General features: G+C 46.8%; 1 protein-coding gene across 1 annotated transcript in view; it reads left to right on the top strand.

The window, feature by feature from the left end:
* Positions 1–653: 653 nt before the first annotated feature.
* LOC131261841 (semaphorin-2A-like) overlaps positions 654–22,799 on the top strand; it is a 71,330-nt gene continuing 49,184 nt past the window's right edge. The window contains exon 1 of the mRNA XM_058263682.1: positions 654–915. Within this exon, the coding sequence (XP_058119665.1) occupies positions 678–915 (238 nt within the window). The 5' untranslated portion in view covers positions 654–677. The remainder of the gene's footprint in view (positions 916–22,799) is intronic.

Genomic DNA, 22,799 nt, shown 5'->3' with positions numbered 1-22,799 from the left:
GTATCGATTGATTGCGAGTTGAAATGATTGCGATTGATTTAGAGATGGATGTTCGCGTTGCTTAAATTTGTTGTCTAAACGACTAGAAAGGAATGAATTACAATATAAGCACGTACATGCTATTATAACCTTTCATTTTCAGAGTACCTAATTGTGTTCTTGTGCGGTCTGATCGAAAAGGACGTTTTACATTGAAATCGATTCGTTAGCCAACGATCTTAAAGTCTGCATAGGTGGTGCATTTCCCGACCGGGCGGGTCGCAAACATAACTGCAGCCCGCTGTAAGTGTGGTGTGCACGATGCGGCAACTGTTACAATGACCGTACCCTGGTAGCCCGTACGAGCCCGTTTACACGCTATTTAATTTCCAACGTTCCCCCCCCGCCGGAACCGTATTGATCGGCCAGTGAAGTGGGCAGCCGTAGTGAACTCCGTAACCACTCAAATCTGTAGCATCCGTTAGTAGTGGCCTCGAACCGGGGTTTGCGGAAAGCACGCCAGTGCACCCAGGCTTATCGCCGGGATAAAAAAGAGGCCCCACAGAGGGTGTGTGTGTGTGTGTGTGTGTATGTGTGTGGGTGAGTTGGTGCGGTTGGGTGGGCGTGGGAGGGTGAGAAGTGTGCCGGAACGAGCTGGTGCAATGGCGGTGGTTAGAAATCCGAGAAACATTACCACAATGTTACCAACATCGTCAGCATCGTCGACGAGGTCCGGTAGCTCGGGACGGCAACCAGCCGGTTCGTTTATACAGCCGGGGCGGCTGCTGCTGCCGGTGCTACCGGTGGTCTGCCTGCTCCTGCTGCTCCTCCCCGCGGACGTCCGGGGAGATTATGAAAATACATGGAACTCGTACTACGAGCAGCCGTGCTGCGGGGGCACCGCCAACGGGCCCTTCCACCTGCGCCACCACGGAGGTAGGTATTTTCAATTTGCTGATTTTCGCCCGCAGAGGCCGTCCGTGGGGATTTGGGTTTCCTTGTTTTATAATAATTTATACCGATATGAATATTTCTCCTCCCTCCCACGCTCGTGCCATTCCGTGCATTTTATGGTACGGCGGGGGGAAAAAAAAGCTAGAAAAGAAACACAACAAAAAAAAACCCTCCGAACGGTAAACCTAAACGAGCCACTTCGCCGTGGGACGAGAAAAAGAAATGATGCGAAGTGGAGAACAATAAAAAAAAAAACACGAACGAATCCTTCCGGGGTGTGGCTTACTCGCCCGGTGGCGGGGTTTTAGGGTGGGTTTTAGGGCCGTTTTGTTAAAATAATATCCCTCTGCATGTTGAGTCCGCCCTTTTGCTCGAGCCTCTCTCCACCCCACCCCGAAGGCTACCCTGCCATAGGGTGAAGGCTTCTTTTGTGCCCCTCCTCGGGGTGACAGGCTCGCACGTGAGTCCCCCTTTTTGTGTGTGCACCGAAGGACGAAGTGGATGGTAAAATTGGAAAACTGCAACCTTCATGCACTCACACAGCAGCGTGACGCGGGCGGAGCGTTCGCGAGCGCTTGAAGACCCTCCAAGAGACACACGGGCTGACGGCGTGTGTGCATTCGGTGAGGATTTTCGCGCGCGCCATCGAAACACAACCCTCTCCCCCGGTGAAAAGTGTAATGGTCGCTGACGGAGATGGCGTCGAAAGAAAAATGGGTCCCCGCGGTTCATTGGAACTGATTCAGCAATCGGTTCGGTGAAGTGGGAACCGCTTCGCCACTTGAGACGAAAGAGGTGGCCAGTCCATCGGCGAAGGAAAGCCCTCGCCCGGGGTGGTGTTTTCATTGTTTAAGCGCCGTGTAGTGCGCTTATATCTCTCCCTCGCTCGCTGTAACCGTCAAGAGGGTTTCCATTTCGCTCGCTTCCTTCCAATGCAACCCGCCAGCAGCACGTGTCCTGTGTTCTCCCGAGCACATATTCACCGGAACCGGTATTCAATTACCATCTGCAGGTCGGCAGGACCCTGCCTGCTAGGGGCAGCGCTGAATAAGGCCGAAAGAGTAGCAAGCAAAATAAGTATGGCCCGTGGAATAAAGAACAAAGCGTGTAAAGTGTGAAGCGGCAATTGGTCGGTACGTTTTGAGGTCGCTTCCGTGGGTTCAATCTCCATTAGTGCGGCTAACGAGTAGAAGGGGTTTCCCGGTTCCACTTTTTGCGTGCTGTTCGCTCTTCGTACTGTAGCCATTTTTGACTGCGTCGTCCTGTGCAACGTAATGGCTTCCACTTGTTAGACCCTCCCACTGATTGCTACGGCATTACGGAAATTATTTTCAAACTAGTCGAGGGCTCGGAAAATTTAACAAAAAAGGATTTTTTTAAATTAATCTCGTCGAAGCTTTCATAAAGCAAACAAAAATGTGCAAATCCTGCTAAAATCTCAATGCCATCTAGATGTTTGTTATTACCGTATAAAACGACTCATGGTAGGATAGGCAAGTGCAAAAGAGAAAATGTAACTTATTCTCGAATAATACTTGAAAACATGCAAAAGTAAATTTCATTTCATTTTAAATCCTAACTGGATCCTACATGAAATGGAATATAATTATTTCAAACTAGGAATTGATCGAAGAAAGTGATAGTAAAAGTAAAAACATTTCCTATCGAATCACAAAAGGTGTTGAACACAGTCGCAGTAGCAGCAAACAAAACAAATAAAAATCGAAAAAAGTTAAGTAAAACTTACAATCAAATTACTAATGAATGTGAATAAACTCACGACACTGCAATTGTAATCACTAAACATCAACGCATAGGAAGGTAGCTACAATGTACGTATGACCTACAAAGAGACATTTCTAACAGGATTAAAGGCCTAGAAAATGCATTGCTGCCGACATGTAAAGCGAAAACAACTCGAAACGTACACAAAAAGGCATCCATAATCCCTTATGGTCAGGGATAATTAATCCATACAGTGGAATTTATGACGCCTTGGGAACCAACACCAGGGAAGAAAGCATTTATCGATTTCACGGATGATTTTTAAGACCCTTCTCCAGTGGCAGAAATTACGAGCTTCATAGGAACTCCACTGCCCCTCCATCAGGGCTGGGATTCATAATTGATTCCGGCAGGAATTCGAAAGCCCACCCAGAGATGGCATTCGGTGGGCTGCAAAATGTAGCATTCTTCGAGCGGTATTTATAATTCTTTGCTGCCCGTTGGCCGAGTGAAAGGAAATCCTGCTGGAAAAAGGGGCTGCAAAAAGAGCTACCGTATTGCTCCTCCTGAATCACGGTCCTGTTTCCCGAGGGCGTGCATTCGGTGAATCATTGCCTCGGCACGCAGCCCAATGCATCTTACCCAACGCCCGAGCCCGAGCCAACCTGGACGAGCCTCTTTACGGCCTTCATTCTGCTCACATTCTGTCAGCTTTTCGCATTCCTTCCGCCATTCGGCCCCAATGCCCCGTTCCGCCGGACCAACGGCCGAATGCAATATCCGATTACAGTGTGCGGCAGTGTATCGGTGCTAAATGGTACGAATGGCCTCCCATTTGGTTCAGCCCACAGTGCCAGTGCAACTTGAGGCAGCTATAAAACTAATTGCACCAACTAGAATGTGCAAAACGTTTTATGCCCTTTTCTCTTCGGCCCCGGTCAGTGGCTTGCACCTTGCCTTCCGGCCTAGGTGTAGGAAAATGTCCATTGCTGCCACCCGCCCGACGCTGGCCGTCCATCGACACGACCCGGTCCGGCTCCGTCCGGCCCTGCTAAGCGACTTTTCGCAGAATTATGGAGAAACGGCCGTTTTTCCCCCCGTTTCCCGCTCTCTCGTTCACCCTCGCAGGCCAGCGGGCACGAAACGAAGATAAGTCACTTAAAAAGGATTACGTTGGCCTGCAGTCGGCAAGCGGCGGCCCCATTTCCCATCTCCCTCCGCTACTCCTCCCGGTTGGGCCGATGCGGTGTTTCGGTTGCGCCCGTACACTCACCTGGCGATGGACCTGCGGAACTGGAACAAAACGGTTACAAAACTGCCGGTGGGGTGGGTTTCGGCTGGAAAAACAAAAGACGAAAATGGATTCGTCCCGAAGCGAAGCATCAAGTGCAACGTGTGAAGTCCAGCTGTCCTCTGGCTCCGGGTGTAAGCTGCAATGTTACGACCTGAAACCTTGCCTAGGTCGGGTAGGGCTTTTTACTCGGGTTCCCGGGTTTTCCAGGTTTTCCCCCCTACATGTTCAACCCGTAAAGGCCGGCAAGGGGCTTCGGACCTACAAAACGAAGAAAAAGGACAAAACGAAAAGGTTATCACGGCCGGGAGCTGCCGTTTCGCTTGGACCTGGGTTTCGTGAACCAGGTCATTGTTTGGAAACGGCAACGTGCCAACAGCGAGGGGGGGTCCGGTTTCCTATCGAGTGCGAAGTGAGAAAGCAGTTTTGTAACGTTTAACAGCCTTAACTGTTAAGCTGGGTGCAGAAGGCAGAAGCAAGGGGGCAACGTAGAGCATTACAAGGCTTGGTGAAATATTTTCAAGAAATTGCAGAAAAGAATCTTGAACAAATGTTTCATACGAGAGAAACATGGCATAACGTACGGAAAAGATTAGCAGATTGGTTCGAGTAGAATCTTTCCAGGATTTTGATTTCCTCATTCAAGGTAGTGGTGATCCGAGGGGAGGATTAATTTACAGTTCTTCGGATTAGTTTTCAGAGGAACAAAGTAAAGCTTTCCCAAGCGTTCATCCGCAAACTGGCTTAGGTATCATATACTGGCGTTTAGGATAGCTTGAAACTCGTAAGGGGTATTTCTAGAACATGATCACTCTAATTACTAAAGTCTACGGACTTGATTGAGCTTTTTCAACTTGGTAGAGCTGCTCACTTTGCAATAAAATTACTGGTTCCAAAAGATTATTCAGACATATGTAAGCATTACTTTGGATGAAAACATGATCTTAAACGAGTACGGACTAGAGTTGTATGATTCAGAATCAGATTCATGAATCAGAATGATTTTTGTATTTTAGAGATTCATGAATCTTTTAATGAGAGATTCATGAATCCCAAAGAGCAATCAACTTGTGAATTGTGAAGAGCAAAAACTGGGAAAGGGACCCACTGTTTTTTTGTAATATGATCTACGCCAATAAAAGAATCATGAAGATTCATGATAGATCCATGAAAGATTCATAAAGATCCATTATGGTTTCGAAAGTTTGATTTCGAATTTTGACGTTCGAAAGTTTCATACACGTTTGAAGATTCGAATCTGCAAAGATTCATGATTCGATATGAATGAATGTTAGGTGAAAGATTTTTATAAATTAATCTTGCCAAAAGATTCACAAGGAATGACACTAGTATCGACTTAGACCGTTGATAAATATGTTTCTATAACTCTCATCGGAGTCTTACTAGAGATATTATGTCGCATAACAAAGAGTTTCCATTTGTAGATCTACCTAACAACCTCTCAGTTTCTTCAAATATCTTCAATCTCTTCCTTCCCCAAATTTTTCATTTTGGAAATGAAATCTCTGGTTTCCAAGCAATGACAAGCTTCCAGCGAGATGCGTTTTGTATTCATAGTCTTTTGGTTCATCATCGAGAAAGGATGTAGTTTTTGCTGCTTTCGCTGAAGTATGTGTGCGAATGACTACCAGGTACCAGGTAGACGAAATCACGGCTATCGCGCACGAAGTGACACGCAGTGTTCATAAACGATGATTCGATAGCAACTCCTTCGGCCACGCGCTCAATTCGAGTTGGCGGTTAATTGGGCTACCGATTCGGCACACTTTTCGGTCACGAACGCCGTGAACGAACGCTTCGGCGAATGAATCGCACGCATACGATTGATCTACAACAGCACAGTGGTTTTGTGCTGAACTGTTTGCTGCGGGAAAACACGGCCAGTCACGGTTCGGTTGGCAAGTAATGGCTGCACTATCGCAAGCCGCGAGCGATGGAGCCGCCCGGTGGCTGACGGTGTCTGTCGGTGGGCTGTGTTGAGCTTCAATCAATCAAAGGCGAGTGGATCTACAAAACCCGAGCGATATGGCATGCACGAGCACGTTGAGCGGCGAAGAAGATTTTGCGTCCTTTCGAGGCAGAATTTTGACGATTCACCACATGAAATTCGATGCGAACCGAGCGATAACCGACGGCGATGTGCTTCAAATTCTACCCGTTTTTAGTCGAAAAAAGAAAACACTCCTCCCAATCGGTTGCAATCTTAATGTGCACCCAATTTGTGCTCATATGCGTTTCATAGACTTCGGCCTTGTCTATTTGTATTTCCTCTGGTCGGGGCACATCGTTAGCGACGTCGCATCCGACCGTAGAAGAGTCACCGAAGTGATGGAGAAATGTCAGTATAATGTTTTTTCTCTTCATCTTGGGTCACTCAAGTGATGTCTGAGAATGACAAACAGTTGAACGACGCTATTTTGATTAGCATCACAAACCGAACGGAATGAAGAATCGTACACATTCCCGTACCATCTGTGATTTTCCACATTCCTTTGCGTACTCCAAGCTCGAGTACGCTCCAGGTCCGGTCGTGGTCGTGCTTTAGCCGGTTCGAGCACGAGTCGTCGGATTAAGTACGTGCAACATAAAATTAAAATACTTCACATTCAACGACGCTGCAGCAGGAGTCGAATGTCGGGTGCAATGCTCTCATCTCAGCTCATTCTCGGAACTTGGTTGTAAAATTCCAAAACTAGTTAAATCAGCGTGGATGGCGTGGAATAGTTTAGACGCTCACAAGAATCAGCACGCTCTACCATTCCGTCGTAGTTCAGGACGATTGGTTTAATGTAGGTCGAGCTTAACGGCAACTGGAACAAACCGAAAGAAGTTTATTATGATTTGACTTGCGCATTCTAAAAACATAGCTAAGGAAGATGCTTTGATTTTGAAGCCCTTTCAATATTGATCGAATTTTTCCAAGTTTATCACTTTACTAATTTATCATGTCAAAAATACACTTTGAAACAAAGTTGTATAAATTTTGTTTTAAAAGTTATGTATTTTGCTACGCAAATCAATAACCATTGAACATAAGCTTCACATTTCAACGAGCGTGTGTATCAGCAACGCTTGAAATCGTGCTTCGGCTTAATGTCTCGACAAAGTATCTGTTTAGAAAGTTTTCTCAATTTCCACATACTTATCTAACACACGCATTCAATCAAAAACGTCAACACTAGATCTCCAAAAGAGCGGATCGTGAAGCTGCACGAGTGCGGAAGGTTGTGATATTCAATTAAATGTTCAAAACTTTATTAAAGATGATCCCAAACGACAAGATCCTCAAGCCGGCAACGAACTCCCATTCAGATAGGAGCAACATAGTTTTGTCACCCCCCGTTAGTCCCGTCTCCCGTCCCACAGTTCCTACCGTGCAGGGTGACCGATGACAAGCAACCACCGAGCCGCCATCGCTTCTATGGTGCTGGTGGAGAACACACCCAGGATAAGACGTGTGCACGGTACTCGGAACCGGCGGCTTTTATGGTGAAAGATTTGTTTAGATAGGAAAGTTTGCGCGACACTCGAGTGTTTGGAGTGGCTGGTGGATTTCATGGTGTTAAAATGCCGCCTTCGAATTTCCTCCACGGACAGACACTTGTTTTCTTTTAGCACCTGCACTTTAGCGAGTATAATAAAAGCGAGCGAGAAGTGGAAGCTGGTAACGAAACGGAAACCTGCGGCTGTGAGACCGGGATGGTTCTTAAAGAATGCTCTTTAAATCTGAAATGGGTACGAGATGAAATTTGCACACGAGGACATTACATTCTCGGGTCATCAGGGTTGTACAACCTAACAAGATAAGAAAACATGCCCACCTTGTGTGTCACCCTTGTATAGCCGTAGCGATCTCGTTAATGTACAAGTGGAGCGAGGGTGGGTGTCTTTGTATGGAAACGCTGTACCGTTGTGCATGTGAGCATGAATTTGTTTAATTAAATTTCACTCCATTTTGCGGCAAGCAGCTCTGCAGCGGGCTCGTTCTCTTAGCAAATGCCCCGCAGAAGGGCTGTAAATTTGTGCGGCAAATGGCTTGGAAAATCTTCGGCTCCCGTTCGACGGCCGGCTGGTGGGTGGTGGCAGGGAAATGTGCGGCCGCTGCACCCCCGCCGTGGTGCTTTCTTCTTCGAGACAGTCGGGGGGTTTTCCACACGCATGACTGCAGCAGGGTAGTAATTAACTTCTGATATCTTCTCCGTTCCGACCGAGTGGATTCGTTCGGGTGGAGAAAGAAATGGAGAGTTTTTCCATCGCCTTTTTGAGGAACGATCAAACGGTTTCGACCGACCGGAGAGGCAACGGAATGGGCCGGGTGGGAAAAGTCAAATCTGAAACATCGCACCAGTGCGCTCGCCATTCGCTTTCAGCTTTCCACTAACGGGTCTTCGGGGAACGATGAAGCGCAGGATAAGAGTGTCGGTCGGATTTGCAAGATTTTTGGATGAACCTTCATGGTTTGTTTTTTTCGTGTAGCCATTCTTTTTCCCTCTCCCAGACGAGAGTGATGACTGGGAGGGAAAAGCGTTTGGAGGATGGACGTTGGTTTCAAGAATAACACCACTCACATCCGAATGACTCCGGACGGTAATGCCGGTTTTTCTCGAACGCAAATAAATGGATCCCTTGCCACCGATAGTACGTGGTCGATGATTGAACACTATGTTTTCAATTTGGCACACCGTCTTGCGCAAAATGTGTCAATCTAACGTGGGAAGACTTCATCGAATGAAGAATGATTCCTTTTGATGTATTACGTTTACATGTTGAAGTGTTGCCTTTGCTGAATACGACAGAATAAGAAAATGATTTCTGATAATTTGCTCTGTTTCAGCAACATTAAATATAGTTTTCTTGAATGCCTGATTCGCTTACTTGAGGAGATTCTGTTTCCCCTTCTGCGATGTCAAAGCTTTTCCTTTTTCCTTTCCACGCATCTTGAAAAACATCTTTCCTCGTTTAAGCTCCCTCGTCAACAGCGGTATTCGGCAGTTTTCAGCACCTTTGAAGGTTGCGCAGATTAAATTAATTAGAATAATGTTCCATTCTCACCGTACTCGGCGACGGTAAGTTCGAAGGGATCCTGCCAGTTTGCGATCGCTTGCCACCGTACCGTCGGCAAGTGGTACCGGTTGACTTGGGTACATGGAAAAAGGAGCATATGTTGCCGCTTATAGCAATGCTAATAGTTTTTCATGCACCATTGATGCATCAGCTTTAGCAGCTTCACGAAGCGGTTCTCCAAAGGCTCCGAAGGATGTAGTTTTGCCAACGCTACTCCCTAGTGACTCCAAACCCGGTCTCGGCTCGCGTGTCGTCGCGGTGGATCGACATTGCCGTACCGATGGAGACGCCTGGTGCTCCATATGCCTCTGCGTGGTTGTACTTCGCAACACGACGACACAACAAGAAACCACAACATGACAGTGCCCTCGGTTTCTGACGTCTTTCTTGCCACCACCCGACGCTTGCTAGCAAAGTACTCGGCGAGCATAAATCCTCTTTTGAAACAATAAATATTCATGTTGGTTTAGCATCTAATTCAATTTCGGGTTACGTAGCATCCGGTTTTTGCGTTTTCCGGGGTGAACGTTGCGACGCTCGTCTGTTCGTTGCATATTGTTTAGCTCGAAAAATTATCCCACAATCCCAGCGTAGCAATCACACCAGCCCGCGATGTTCGTAATCACTCTTTGAATTAATGCTTCCACCGAGTGCTCTAAATCCTTCCCGAAATGAAACAAAATAATGCATTGCAGGGATTGAGCGGAAACGTAATTTAGAATTAGGATAATTCCAAATGCGTTAGAAATATTGTAGAAAGAGTGAAAAGAACTGTGACAGTAAAACGCTGACGTAGGTTCCGACTTTACGCATGATTTGTTTGTACACGTCTGAAAATGAACATATTGTCAAGACTATTCTCCACTGCAGAGTGGGTTCGCAATCATGACGTGCCACTCGTCTAAGCAATGCTTCCGAAAACTTTTCACACATCACGTCAAGGGGTATATTTAAATAGCTTCCACTACTTAGCGTTAGGAGGCATTAGAGAGTCCAATTTTCACACGAACTCTTCCCGGTTGGGGAGGGATGAACCGCACTTGACACGGGAAAACTTTCACACAGTTTTCCCCCCCGTTCCGTCAGTCAATTGAAATGGGTCTGCGTGCCCACACTCGGATGGCAGATTAGTCGGGTGAAAACCACGATTTCACGTTTACGCAAATGTTATGAACTATGAACACGCCCATCGGCGGAACCATCGGACGTGAGGGAGTGTTATAGTTAGTCGGCATCCCGGTGTAAATCCGACCCGTCGCAGCTGGGAGCAGCATTTCGGCGGACAAACGTCAACCCCGCCGAGGGGGGGGGGGGGTGGGTTTGGAATCTGCGAGTGGAGGAATGAAATTAAACAAATCGTTCCAGGATCGCTCGACGGTCGCGCTGAACACGCTTTCCACTCGGTCTCGGGCGATAAAATCAATGACAATGACGGAGCACAGAGGGCTCTTGGCATTCGGGTTGAGCTCGCCCAACTCTGGGCCTCCCCCCTTCGATGCGGTGTGCATTCTCCGGAAGTCCTTGAAGGGACAATTTGCACATTGTCCTGGCCCTGTAGGACCTGCTGACCGATGGTGGAAGATCGCTGCCGTTGACAGCGCCGAGAGCGGGTGTGGCGTTGGGAAAAATTCGGGCTCCAACACTTCATTTCTTCCATTGTTCAGCGGCTGACAGCGGCATTTTCGGCACCGTCCTGTGCGTCCTGTAATCCGGTGTCATTGCAGAAGGGCCAACTTTAAATGGTTGCCAGCTGGAGCTGGAACAACTAATCAAAATTCAAGTGCCTCGTGCTGTTCGGGCTGAGATTTCATAAACAAGTGATTCCGATTCCGAGCCATCGTGGCTTGCGGAGTTCGCGCCTGCTGGCAAATGTTTTAACGTCCACCCCCCGATGGAAGGGCGCGAATGGAGGTGGTCGTTAGCCGAGACGGTGTTTGGGAGGTGGAAAACGAAACCAAACGAAGTGAACCGAACCGGACGAAACGAACAGCGTCGGAACGTGCGAAAGTGCCGTGAACAAATTCACGGTTGATGCGCATTCGATGGCGTAACGCTGAGGGGTCGGTTAGCGATAGAATGGGGGAGTTAAAATTAAACCAACACTGATCGATTTTTACCACCACGTCGGTTCTTTTCCTACGACCCCCTTCTGTTGGTCAGCAGCGCATCCCCAAACGTTTTCGCAGGCATCGGAGCGTAAAACGCGAACTCCATCAAATGTGGTTGACGACACAGGGTCGGTGGGAGGAACGAGGGGACGAGAATAATGGAGGAGCTAGCGAAACTTTACGCTCCTGATCCTGATTCGGACAGTCGTCGTCACCTTCAGCTGTCACTAATTCGCTGCGGGTTTTACTCTCCCATCTCTTTCGGGTGCCCTGTTTTTCCTTCCTCCACACGGATGGACGAAGCACAATTATTGCAGTACGACCTTCCGGGGGGGAAATTATGAAACACTCGGAACCCTCTCTCGCTGAGAAACACTGAGAAATGGTTTAATGGAAGGACTTTTCTTATTCCTATCTTTCAATACTTTTCACATCCCTTCTTGTAGCGGAGAATATTTTCCATCGGAAGGACAGGGAAATGGGTAGGGAAAAGTCGCCTTGGTGGACACCAAACCCCGGTCGGAGATGCTAATGACGTTACGTGATTTAGTGGGTACAAGCGGAGCTGGTCGGCTGATGACGACCGGCACATCAATCCCGGAAGCAGACGCGCACGCCGGAAGATAGACGAACGAAACCGTGAAGCGAATGACAATGGCGAGCAGCGAGAAAAGTGCCCAGCAAAAAGGATGCACGAAGGAGTGAAGGTGCGAAGAGAGAGAGAGTGAATTCAAAATCCCAACAGCGGAAGAAAAAACTTTCTTCATTTTCTGCTTCATTGACGAGACAATATCACAGCCTTTGTGGAAAGCGATGGTTTAAGAAACTCCTCGCCGCCATCCACGGTCGAGGCAACAAAAAGGCGAAGAAGAAACCCGCGCACCACTTCACAAGCTACACACCATCTTAGCTGGACCAGTGGGAAGCAAAGGGGAGCACCAAATGTATAAAGTGTGCGAGCGTGATGAATGGAAAATCGGGGGGTGAAAAAGCGAACGAAGGCAGCAAAAACCGATCACAAAATGTTTTCACTCAAACAGCCAAAGAAAGTGGTCAACGCAAGGGAAGGAGAAGCAAAATAAAAAGAAGAAAACTTGCGATGGAACTTTTTCCTGGCGTGCAGGACATAACTTTGGCCCCGACGCCCGAACGATTGAGCCGAAGGATCAGCGTCGTGATGGGAATGCCGAAAAACGGAAAATATACACGATAGAAAATCAAAATAAATAACTAAAGTTCCAAAAGCAAAAAAAAAATAAAAAATAAAAACAACTACTAGAAAAAGGCCAAGACACTGGGACGCAGGTGTTGGCATTTTGTTTTTTCCACGTGCCGAAAAGGACACGCAAGAGAACAAAAAGGCATTAAACCTGCTGATGGACTATCGAACGCACCCGGACGCCGCAGTTTGGGACGGTGGTTTAATAGGCAACGGGGGACAGGGGGTGCCGGGGGGAAAGCGATGGAAAAAGTTTTGATCTGTCAATTTCTAACAATTTCCGCCGCACACGAAAAAAATGGTTCGGGTAGTTTGTGCGACGGACAAAAATCCACCGGAAGAGCGAAGAACGTCAGTGGGGAGGGAGGGGGGGTGTGTGCGGCGACAAATGATCTCCGAGTTGGGTGACGGCACCCTCCATTTGGGGGAAGCCATTTGACATATCGATAGCCCGGGGGTGCCAAAAGCGGTGCGAACTCGAACTCCATCCGGGAAACCGGAAGCCGGAGACCCCAGGAGAAGTAGGGGGGGAATCGGTGAAAGATTGGCTCGCACTCTTGAAATGATTGGTTATTTATGCAAGGTGTTGACATCGGGAACATCGATCCGGCGATTGTTTATCGAAAAAGTCCACCAATTGGACGTGTATTATGACAAATGATTGAGACGATAACTGATGGACTTTGCCGAGGGAAAGTTTAGTCTGTGTTTTTCACCGTCCCTTGGTTTTTTCTTTTCGATCCAGGGTCCAACGAGAGAAATTTATCATCCTTATACAACGACCGCAAAGTGTTGACTCGGGTGCGGTTGAGGTCGGGGGTAGGGGGTTGGGATTTGTGCGAAGCTGTGTTCTGCCAGCGAGTGATTCACTTTGCCTTTATGATGCGGTTTAAATCAGTGTCCTAGCTTTGCGTTAGTTTTTTCCCCATGTCAAACAAAGGTTTTGTGGTTTTCATCGCTTTTGGTTTGACAAATTGATAGCGTCACGTTAAGTTACTTGAAGTTAATCGTAGGTTTTACTCTAAGTTTTTTATTTGCTTATACAGGTCTCAGGATAGACAAGAAGGTTTAAGAGAAGTTGGTGTGTCATTTGTTTTACAACGATCATCAAAGCAATGGTCACTGTTTAGTTATTAACCATTACTCAATATATATCTGTTGCTTCCAAACATAACAGTCGCGTTTAATGAGAGTTCATGTATTTTAGTATGAATCATTTTGAGCAATCAAGAAAAAACGTCATTCATTTCAACAACACCAACATTTCTTGAAGTCAATATCTTCGATTCGAAAATCTTTATCGATATATTTTGATTTTTCCTGATAGAACTTTTCAAACATAATATGACGCTTAATGTTTGTATTGTAGTACTCTATATTATGTTGTATTTAGGCAGATTCGAGCTCTTAAAAACTTCTTGGAAATATCTCTTTTGAAAATATTCCCATTATAGAAAATGAAATACAGAAGTTCTTTTCCGGTTCCCGAAACATCCACAAAGCAATGTTTCCGTTTATGAATGGCTGTGGATTGTTTAAGGTTGTCCCGTGTGAAGTTGCGTGAGCTTTACTTCCGCCAGCATGCCCCTCTGAAATCCACAAAAAAAGGAAATTCGGTAGGATTTTCCGTTGCAACAAACTTATGCATAATGTCAGTGTCAGGAACTCACCATGGAGTGGAATGAGGCTTTTCGATTCTCATTGCTGCCTCTGTCAGGCGGTGTTACGAGTGAGGACATCACAACACGCCACCACGACTGCACAAACATAGGCATATCCACACACACACACACACACGCTGACACTAGCATACTTGGATAAGCGTTGCCACATGGTCGCCGAGGCGCATCCTGTTTTGACAACTAGCTTACTGCCAGCCGCCTATTGAAGTTCGTTTTTGGCTTTCCTCCGCCGGAAAAACTTTTCCACCCTTCGCCCCTCTGCGGTTCCCCCTTTTTCAAGTGCTTCCGGAGACGGAGTTGGATGCATCCCCTTTTTCCATCCGTCCGTCGCGATCATCCACGGAACTGGGCAGCTCGTACTATTATCATCTTGTTCGCTCTTGCGCTGCCTTTTATCCCCATCTCTTTTCTATCCACCGTTTTTCCCAAACATCGTACCGTTGTCCTTCCCCCCCCCCCCTCCTCGGTTCTTCTCACTTTGAGCTTTTCCACTTGGAAGCCTGCGCCCCCTTTTTCCTAAAAACTACAGACCAAATCCTGCCAAGCAACCTTCCGGTCGAAGCCCGGGCGAATGAATGGTACACTTCCTGCTTGTCTGCCAGTTGACCGACCCTCCCCTCTTTTCCCACCCCCCCTTCGTGTGGCTTTCGATGAAGTGCGCACCGCACTGCATTACTGCTGCAAACGTGCCAGTGCCGGGAGTGACATTTCTTCCTCCCTTCGCACAGCCCGTTCTCACCCTCCCGCATACAGTGAATGTTTATCCTTCCGTCGGATGTTGTTGTCGTGTTGTTTTTTCCGTTTTTCTTTTTTTTCCGAACGTTGAGCGTTTCCTCGCAAGCTGATGTGCGACCACTCCGAGCGGGTTGGAGGGTTCCTACCGAAACGGCTGACCAACGTTGCGCACCGCGCGTTTGACCACTACCCCCCCTTGCCCCACCACCCTTCTGGTGCATTTTCCCCTTCGCCAAGTCCGGCACACTGTACACAGGTTCGTACGATTACGGTAAGTAAACAGAGCGAAACACTTGAAAAACAATTACACTCTTACTCTCGACGATGGATGGCCGTCGTCCGACCCGACGGAGAGGGGGGTTGGGGGATTGTATTTTGGGACCAGTATTTGTATTCCCTTCCCCTCTCGAAAGGTGGGTCCGGAGGAAACTGGGCCCGGTTTGAAGGATAAATTGGCTGTCAGCTGTCAATGGGTGGTCAGTGCCAACAAAGTGGAACGGAGTATTCAAACAATGTTGCTCGTCGGAGCGGGTTGAGTAAAGAAAGGAGAAACAAAATAAAAAAAAACCAACCCACCTTACCGCCCCCATTGTGAGATTGCAGCACACATGCACCAACACCAGAATGTTTCATTACCGATGCAGCACGCTGTATGCACGCTACGCCGAACGAACAACATGGGGGAAGGTTGGACAAACCTTACCGATGTCAAGTCGAGTTGATGTTGATTGTCCAGTAATTCTGCTCACCAAGGGGCCATTCTTGGACCCATTTTCCTCCGTTAGCAATACGCTTTCGTACAGGAAAATGAAAACCAGAGTAGACAGACGGAGAACCCCTCACCCCGACGCGTCGTCTTGAGCGTTCCTCCGGCGTTTCGATGCATGAAAACTTAGTTTGAAAAGTATAAACAGTGTAACGGTAGGCCTGCCGCTTGCCCAAGGCTATAGAAGAGTGCACAGAGAATCACACATCCACACACACACGGGAGAATCCCCCATGGTGGCCAATCAAGACCGAGACGAAATGAATCATAAGTCTGGCAGTTCACTTGTTGTTTTTTTTTATGTCCGTAAGCTCTTTTTCTGTCCGAGCCATTTAACAGTTGACATTACGACAAACAAATCCGGTTGCAGGTAGGATGGGACAACCACCGACACTCGCAATCACGAGCCGAGGACTCAAGGTGAGCTGAAGCGAACCCTCATGCATCCTTAATCGAATGCAAATAAATCCATTTATTACCTCGTGGTCGTTATTATTTATGGAAGATTATGGCTAGTGGATTTATAGATTCCAGTGCAAAAGGACCAAGTGGGCGCCGGAAGTGGAAACCTTAGGAAAGAATAAGTTCATTCCTAGATAGGGGGCTCTTGGACGGGCTCTTCTGCTATTCGCCGTTTTTCTTGTAATAATAAAATGTAGCAAAAGAAAACAGAACTACTAGCGCTCACAGTGACGGAGCAGTAAGTCTTCGCTTCGTGTTGTTAATGCAGACCGTCTAGAGCGTTGGAACCTTGCATAGGCCAATCACTAACATAGACACACATACGAGACTATCAATTCTCAGATGGTTTCTTCCGGCGGGGCAAGAAGAGTAGATCAGTGGAAGAGTGACAGGCGAAACACTGCCGTTGGGTAGAAGTACCCCTTGGCTAAGCGACTTCACTGTTTTCCAGCAACGTCCGTTACTACCAGCGGACCAAGCCAAGCCTGGGATGCATTTTTCCTGGCCGTAAATAACTTCCGGAAAAGCAGAATACACTTCCAGCTCCAGTGAGCATGTGCTCGTGTGGAATGGGTGGCATCATAAGAGATATAGTGGAAAATGAAAGCACGCAAGAGTTGTATGGAGAGTACACCCCGAACGGAATGGATAAGGGCGCCAAACGGTCAGCGATTAAAAGGAGTACTGAAAAGAATGTGCTTTTGCACGCCATTCGTGGCGGTGAAGCGAGTTTAATCATTCTTCCTTCTCTTTTCGAGCAAAACATATATTTTGTGAAAGGATGCTCGATTCTGAAGGTATTGTAAAGTCCTTATCATACTTAACAGATTGTCTATTATTCTTATAGTGGTATGAGCAGTAATTCTCGGCAATTGCGAAACGCCGGGGCATAAATGGAGTTTCCATGAGTCCAGTTTTCAAAGGCCTATTTCCTGTAGTTTAAGCCCCTGTCTAAGCAGGAAACTGTTCACTCATTCTTGCTACCACTTACTTACTGTAAGTGTGTGTGCGCAATCAAAACTTTCGACCGACACAAGGCGGTGAATAAAGACGAATTGAAGGTAAATATGTATTAGTTGCACGTGAGAACGGTTGCAATTTCCATGACCCAGTTCGAAGGCACTGTGCATTCTACGCCACAATGTTGCTCTTGCGTAGGCAGAACTTTCGAACGTGCAAGAATGTGTTTCGTTTGGGAGGAAAAACCAAACTTTTTTCAAATATTAATCGTGTGACATATCAATTATTAGTTTGACAACAGAAATGACAAAACTTGTACATACATCGAATAAGTTCATTTGTTCGTTCGGTTCGTTCAGCCACTTGCAGAAACTTATGAAGCCAGCTCGGTACTGCAAAGGAAAACTTTATACATGCTTACTATGCAGACAGTGTGACGAAAAACCGTGGGAAACAAATTTCATTGGAAAGAATTAGGTGAATTGCAATTAACTGGTAACAGTTTTGTCGCTAAGTTTACATTGATCAAATTTTTTTTAACGTAATTGGTAGTTCAAAACTAACATACTGTTCAAACAAATATCAGATTAAGAAGGGTCATAATACTGAGACTTTAACTCCGATCTGAAATCGCTTTAAGTAAATTAATTCAAAGGATTATCATTTGCATAAGAGGGAGGAGTTTAGCTGCTTTTTAAGCCAATGAATGAAAACCTGAAGTGTTTGTTCACTCGTGAGCATTTCATCAAATGAGCTTGCGATGAGGATCCTTCAATTCGGCAAGTCGATTCTGTGGAAAACTACTGAAGAGATAGCACTTATGCATTCCTTTGCAGCACAAAAGCGAAGTTTATGCCACGTTACAAAATCAAATCGATGAAATTTTCATAAATTGAGTGCCCACTCCAGCAAGCATTTAGCGAACTCGGCAGCCTACCCTTCAAGGCCGAGCAGAAAGCTACGAATCATCGCGGAACGCGAAAACGGGACCAGGCCACAAAAGCCCGAAGCTTTACACCCTGTGCTGCCGGAAAATGGTTGGCTGGTTGCATGGGAACCGAAACGAATCACACCTCCTACAAAATGCACCCGGACACTTGGCTGCCTACTCGGAAAGGATGCTCCATTTTAGATACCGGTTCTGCAATGGAAACGGCATAAATAAGGCAAACACACCCCAAAACGACACATGCATGCGCTCGAGCGGCTTGCTTTTCCGGCTCGCGGAAGGAAGGTCACTTTTGCCAAGAGCCACCGCCATCCGCAGTACAGCTCGTTGGTCCTTTTTCACCATTTCACCAGTCTTTCTTTCTCACGATGCCGATCCTTTGCTAGCCGGGCGGGTGCTTCCCGTCCGGTAGGTTTAGGTTTCGCTTTTTCCGCTTCCGGTGCACGGACGATTCAATTTCCATTCAATGGGAAATTGATGTAAACACCTGATATTCCCATTTCGGGCCGTGTTTCCCGATGCCTTAGCGTGACTTACCATAGTCGTTAGCTCGAAACAGGCAGGCACATCGTTTTCGTCGGTCGTTCATCGTATTTCCAGTTGCTCTCTACTTTTATCGGCCTTTCTTTCTCTTGCTTTAGTTTTTGGTGAGACTGAAACTTTTTCTTGTTATAAAAACATACACCTGAAACCTTTTTTGTTAAAATAGCGGTTTTTAACAACGATTTATAATTTCATGAAATTTTGTTTTGTATTCATTCCTTACGTTTGTTTCTATTAACTTTCTATTAAACTCTACACACATGCAAGAAACAAACTCACCGTGCCTCTAATGTGACAACAAAATCCATACAAATCAAACCAAACGTCCCATGATCGGGCGGAAAGAGCCTCTTATCGTCTATTGAAGCCTTTTCTGTCTTTCGCGTGCAACCCGAAAATAGCACCGAAAAGCGAGGGGGGATTTTGTTTTGCTCCACCAAATCTGTTCGAGAGTAAACAAAACTGTAGATTGAAAATCAACACACACACACACCAAAAACAAAAAAAAAAGTTCGGTTTCTATCTGCATAGTCGACGAAGCAAGGAAGGAAATGTTGGTACGGCAGCGAATGAACGAAGAATTGGCAACAAGAAATTTCGCACTTTGTAAATGTTTATGTACACACATGTTTTCCCACTTGCCAGCCACCTGTCTTCCTTTCACTCCGGTTTCGATTGTACGGGACCATATCCATCCCGGGCACGGATCCGATATTTGGTTTGAATTGAAGGATTTTCTCATTTCCACCCAGCATTACCATCCTCCCGCCAACCCTGTTCCGTTATCACACGGAGTGACATTGAGTTTAAAGACGTGTTTTGGATGTTGTTGTTTACTTATTTTCCTTCCTACTCATCCATGCTGATTGTTGCTGGTCGTCCTCCGTTCACATTCGTCGCCCGTTACTTTCCATTCACACTCGTACGGCACTTTCGACGGTCGGTGATTTCCATTCCCAGTTGGGTGTCAGCCCGCAAACAACCGCCCTCCGCTGTGCCGAGCGAGCGGCGTGCTGGGAAATCCTTTTTTAGTATACCGTGTTTTTTGTTTTCTTCCACTCTATCGCTTTCCCTGGTTCTGAACGCTCCTTCAACGTGCATCCAAATCCATCCCAGTTTTTGCCCGCCGAGTAGCGTCAATCGGGATGGTGGCGGGCGAGAAAGGTGCTTCCGTTTTCGATGAGATTTTCCACTCGAACAGTTAGCGAGAATAAAAAAAAAAACAGAACAAGAAACCGAATGGAGGTTTTACAAATTGATTCGAGATGCTCCGGAAAAATCTTCGCTGGGTGTGAGTGCGGGTGTGTGATGTTTGGATAAGGACTTGAGTGAAACCTCGCCACACACCGAGGCCATCGTGATTGGGAGCCCTGCCTTGGTGGCAGGGATGACGCACTGCCCGCTAAGGACGCCGGGAGGATGAAATACCGATGAAAACGATACTGCATTATACATTTGTTTTGCAAACCGACTCGCCTTCCCCGGTCGTTGTCGATGGGATGCGATCTTTTCGCAATTCGCTGACGCGCGAGGTTAGATTCCGCCCCATGGAAAGGGATAACCCTTAATGGAAAAATCATCGATTTTGAAGGAGATGAATTATGCAAATGAAAAACTGTTTGCACTTCCGACTGGTTTAACGATTAAGTTTCGCCACCCGGAACAGGATGGTGACACATCCACGCGATGGTGGAACCCTGGAACGTGTCCAAAGTGTAGGAAATGCATTCGAATTTTTTTTTGTATTTATCCTCCGCTCGTGTTGGAGAGTGCTGGCGAATGGGAATTGGATGAAGATTAAATTTCATTGAATGCCATTTCGTGTAGCGGAATCAATTTAACTAATGCTTGAAATCTTCTTTTCGAATCTCGCTAATGGATACGACACACGTACCATGGAGTTGGTATGGCTTTGGAGAAAAACATCCAAGCAATCATCACATCGGTGGGTTGAAAAAACTGTAAAAATGGGTATTTAATAACCTTCGGATACGCCCAACCGGTGCTTTATTGTGCCCGTAAATCATTTACACAAAAATCATCCCTTTGCGATGCACTATGCACACTCGCAACGAAAATCCTAACGGGTAGCTTATATTCCCCACCCTTTATCGCGGCATCTGGAACAAAGCTCCTTTAAAAACACGAAGGCCAATTGTGTTCGCATGGATGCAGAACCGTGAACGAAGCTGTTTGCCAAACAATCGAAAAACTCCCCATCGAGGGACGAGAGTTTGTGCAGCGAACTGCAAGCGACCTCAAACCCGAGCTCTCCCCACCCCATTTATCCACTTCACTGTCCCCGCAACGTGAAAGGCCGGAAGTTGGCCCATAATGTGTCCTCCGCGTGTGCACTGTCACGAGCGATCGAATCCTTTTGCCCCAGGAATTCTTCGGGTGGGCAGCGCGCCAAATCGAAAACCCATTCACCCTGGCGGACGCGCTTTTAGAACCGGTTTAGGAAAAAAGGGCATAAAAGGACCAGGGCGAAGTTCCTTTTTCCCGGTTTCCGCTCGCTAGGATAAAAGAAATATTGGAAAGTACTTCAACGTTGCTTTCGTTGGGTGGGATTTTACCTCCGATCCGGATCAGATCCTTGCCGGTTTGATTCTCTTTCTTTGTACGGTTGGAAAATCGCTACCAGCACCGTACCATATGATGGGCTGCAATGTGCGTTTTTCCAATCGCATCCACCTCGTTATCTTTCTCTCCCTCTCTCCCTCTCTATGTTTATTCGCTTCGAAATCGTTGAGTGCGCTTCGACGAAGCTTTCTTTTTTTTACTATCCGTTTCAATGGATCACAGACGAGAGATCTGCACAAAAAGGAACGAAAAGTACTCCCCGAAGAAAAGTCGCGTCCTCGCACACACACACACACACACACACACAAAGTACCATACGCGCGGTGAAGTGTAGTTAGTTTTTGCTCTCGCAACTATTACGGCTTCTTCGGTGGCCATTTTATTCGTTCTCGTTCGATTCCCGCAACACGAACGAAATGGAAACGAAATTTGTCTTCTTCCAGAATAAATGGTAGTTTGGGTGGTGGAGCAAAAAAGGACAAGATGCACAGAGTACCATTCCACTTCCGGTACGCATATTCTTTCGATTTTCTTTCGGAGAACTGGACATTAAAGCGAAACCGACTTCCTCGCAACATCCGTTTGCTGAAGCGCAAATGTTCGGGTAATATCATTGATTATGCTTTCTTTGCTTTAAGGAGGCTGCATCTCCGGAATGTCTTGTGGATCGACGTTGAAGAGAAGAAAGAGCACAAGCGGATCGTGAAAAACCATTGCACATTCACATTTTCTTCGACCGGGTTTTTGCGTCTTAATGGTAGAGCAGTTAGTTTTTCTGGAAATGGTTAGAACCTCGAGCTTTTCGATGGAAAACCCGAGCACTGGTTTTTGCCGTCACTTTCCCCATTCATACTTTATCATAACGTCGACGATGGACTCGTAACCGTCCCAGACTTGGATACCATTTCCCACCGGCTTTCCCCGCCCTCTCGGAAGCGCGGTGAAACAGTGACCAACTTAACCACCTCAAGTCCTTTGGAAATGGTGGCAAAAAGCGGAGCACAAGCGGCATAAGAAATTATAACTCCTATTATGTCTCCCCCAGCGCCTTTACCATCTGCTCCCCCGAGCTCCCGGAGATCCCTGCGATAATGCCAACCCGGTTACCAGGCCGATGGGAGACCCTTTGGGAGACCTTTAGATCCGGCGGTGTGGGGGATCGGTCAAACTACTTTTCTCCATTATCTAATTAAGCCGGATTTTATTGGATTAGGAATATACCCCTTCGATGAGTATATATTTTTTTCCTATCTGCCCCTTCGCGCGTTCGTTCAAATCCGATTTTCTTGACCCAAGCTTGCGCACGGAAGCTGCAGCAAGGGGTTCTTCGCTCGATAGGCAAAAGTTGCAGCTCTGACAGCCATTGACAGACGCTGGTTCGCAAAAAAGTAAAACACTGCGGTCTGGAGTCGTTCGTTGCCATGCTCCGACTGGAAGCTCCCTCGGGGAAGCTAGCTATCCCGGTGGTTTTTACCGAGTCAGCTTATTCCGGGCGAAGATGATAAAGTTTTCGTCAGGCCTTGCCGTCCGGGATGGGCTGACTGGAGTCTTCCCTTTTGTTTCTTTTTGTTTTGTGTGTGGCCCGTCCAGTGAATGATGGGCACGACTCATGGTGGCCGTGGTGCTATCGAACGTGTCATAGTGGTATTGGTTAATGAGTGGGAAAACTGTTTCTAAATTATCGAACCACTGGGATCTGCTGACGTTGGCCAAAGAACTGGGACTCACAACAGTAGGGTCGTATTGCAAAACTTTTCT

This window comes from Anopheles coustani, chromosome 2 (genome assembly GCF_943734705.1).
Source record: "Anopheles coustani chromosome 2, idAnoCousDA_361_x.2, whole genome shotgun sequence".
Lineage (NCBI taxonomy): Eukaryota > Metazoa > Arthropoda > Insecta > Diptera > Culicidae > Anopheles > Anopheles coustani.
Note: the sequence above shows the minus strand (reverse complement) of the source record. Positions and strands in the feature narration are given on the sequence as shown.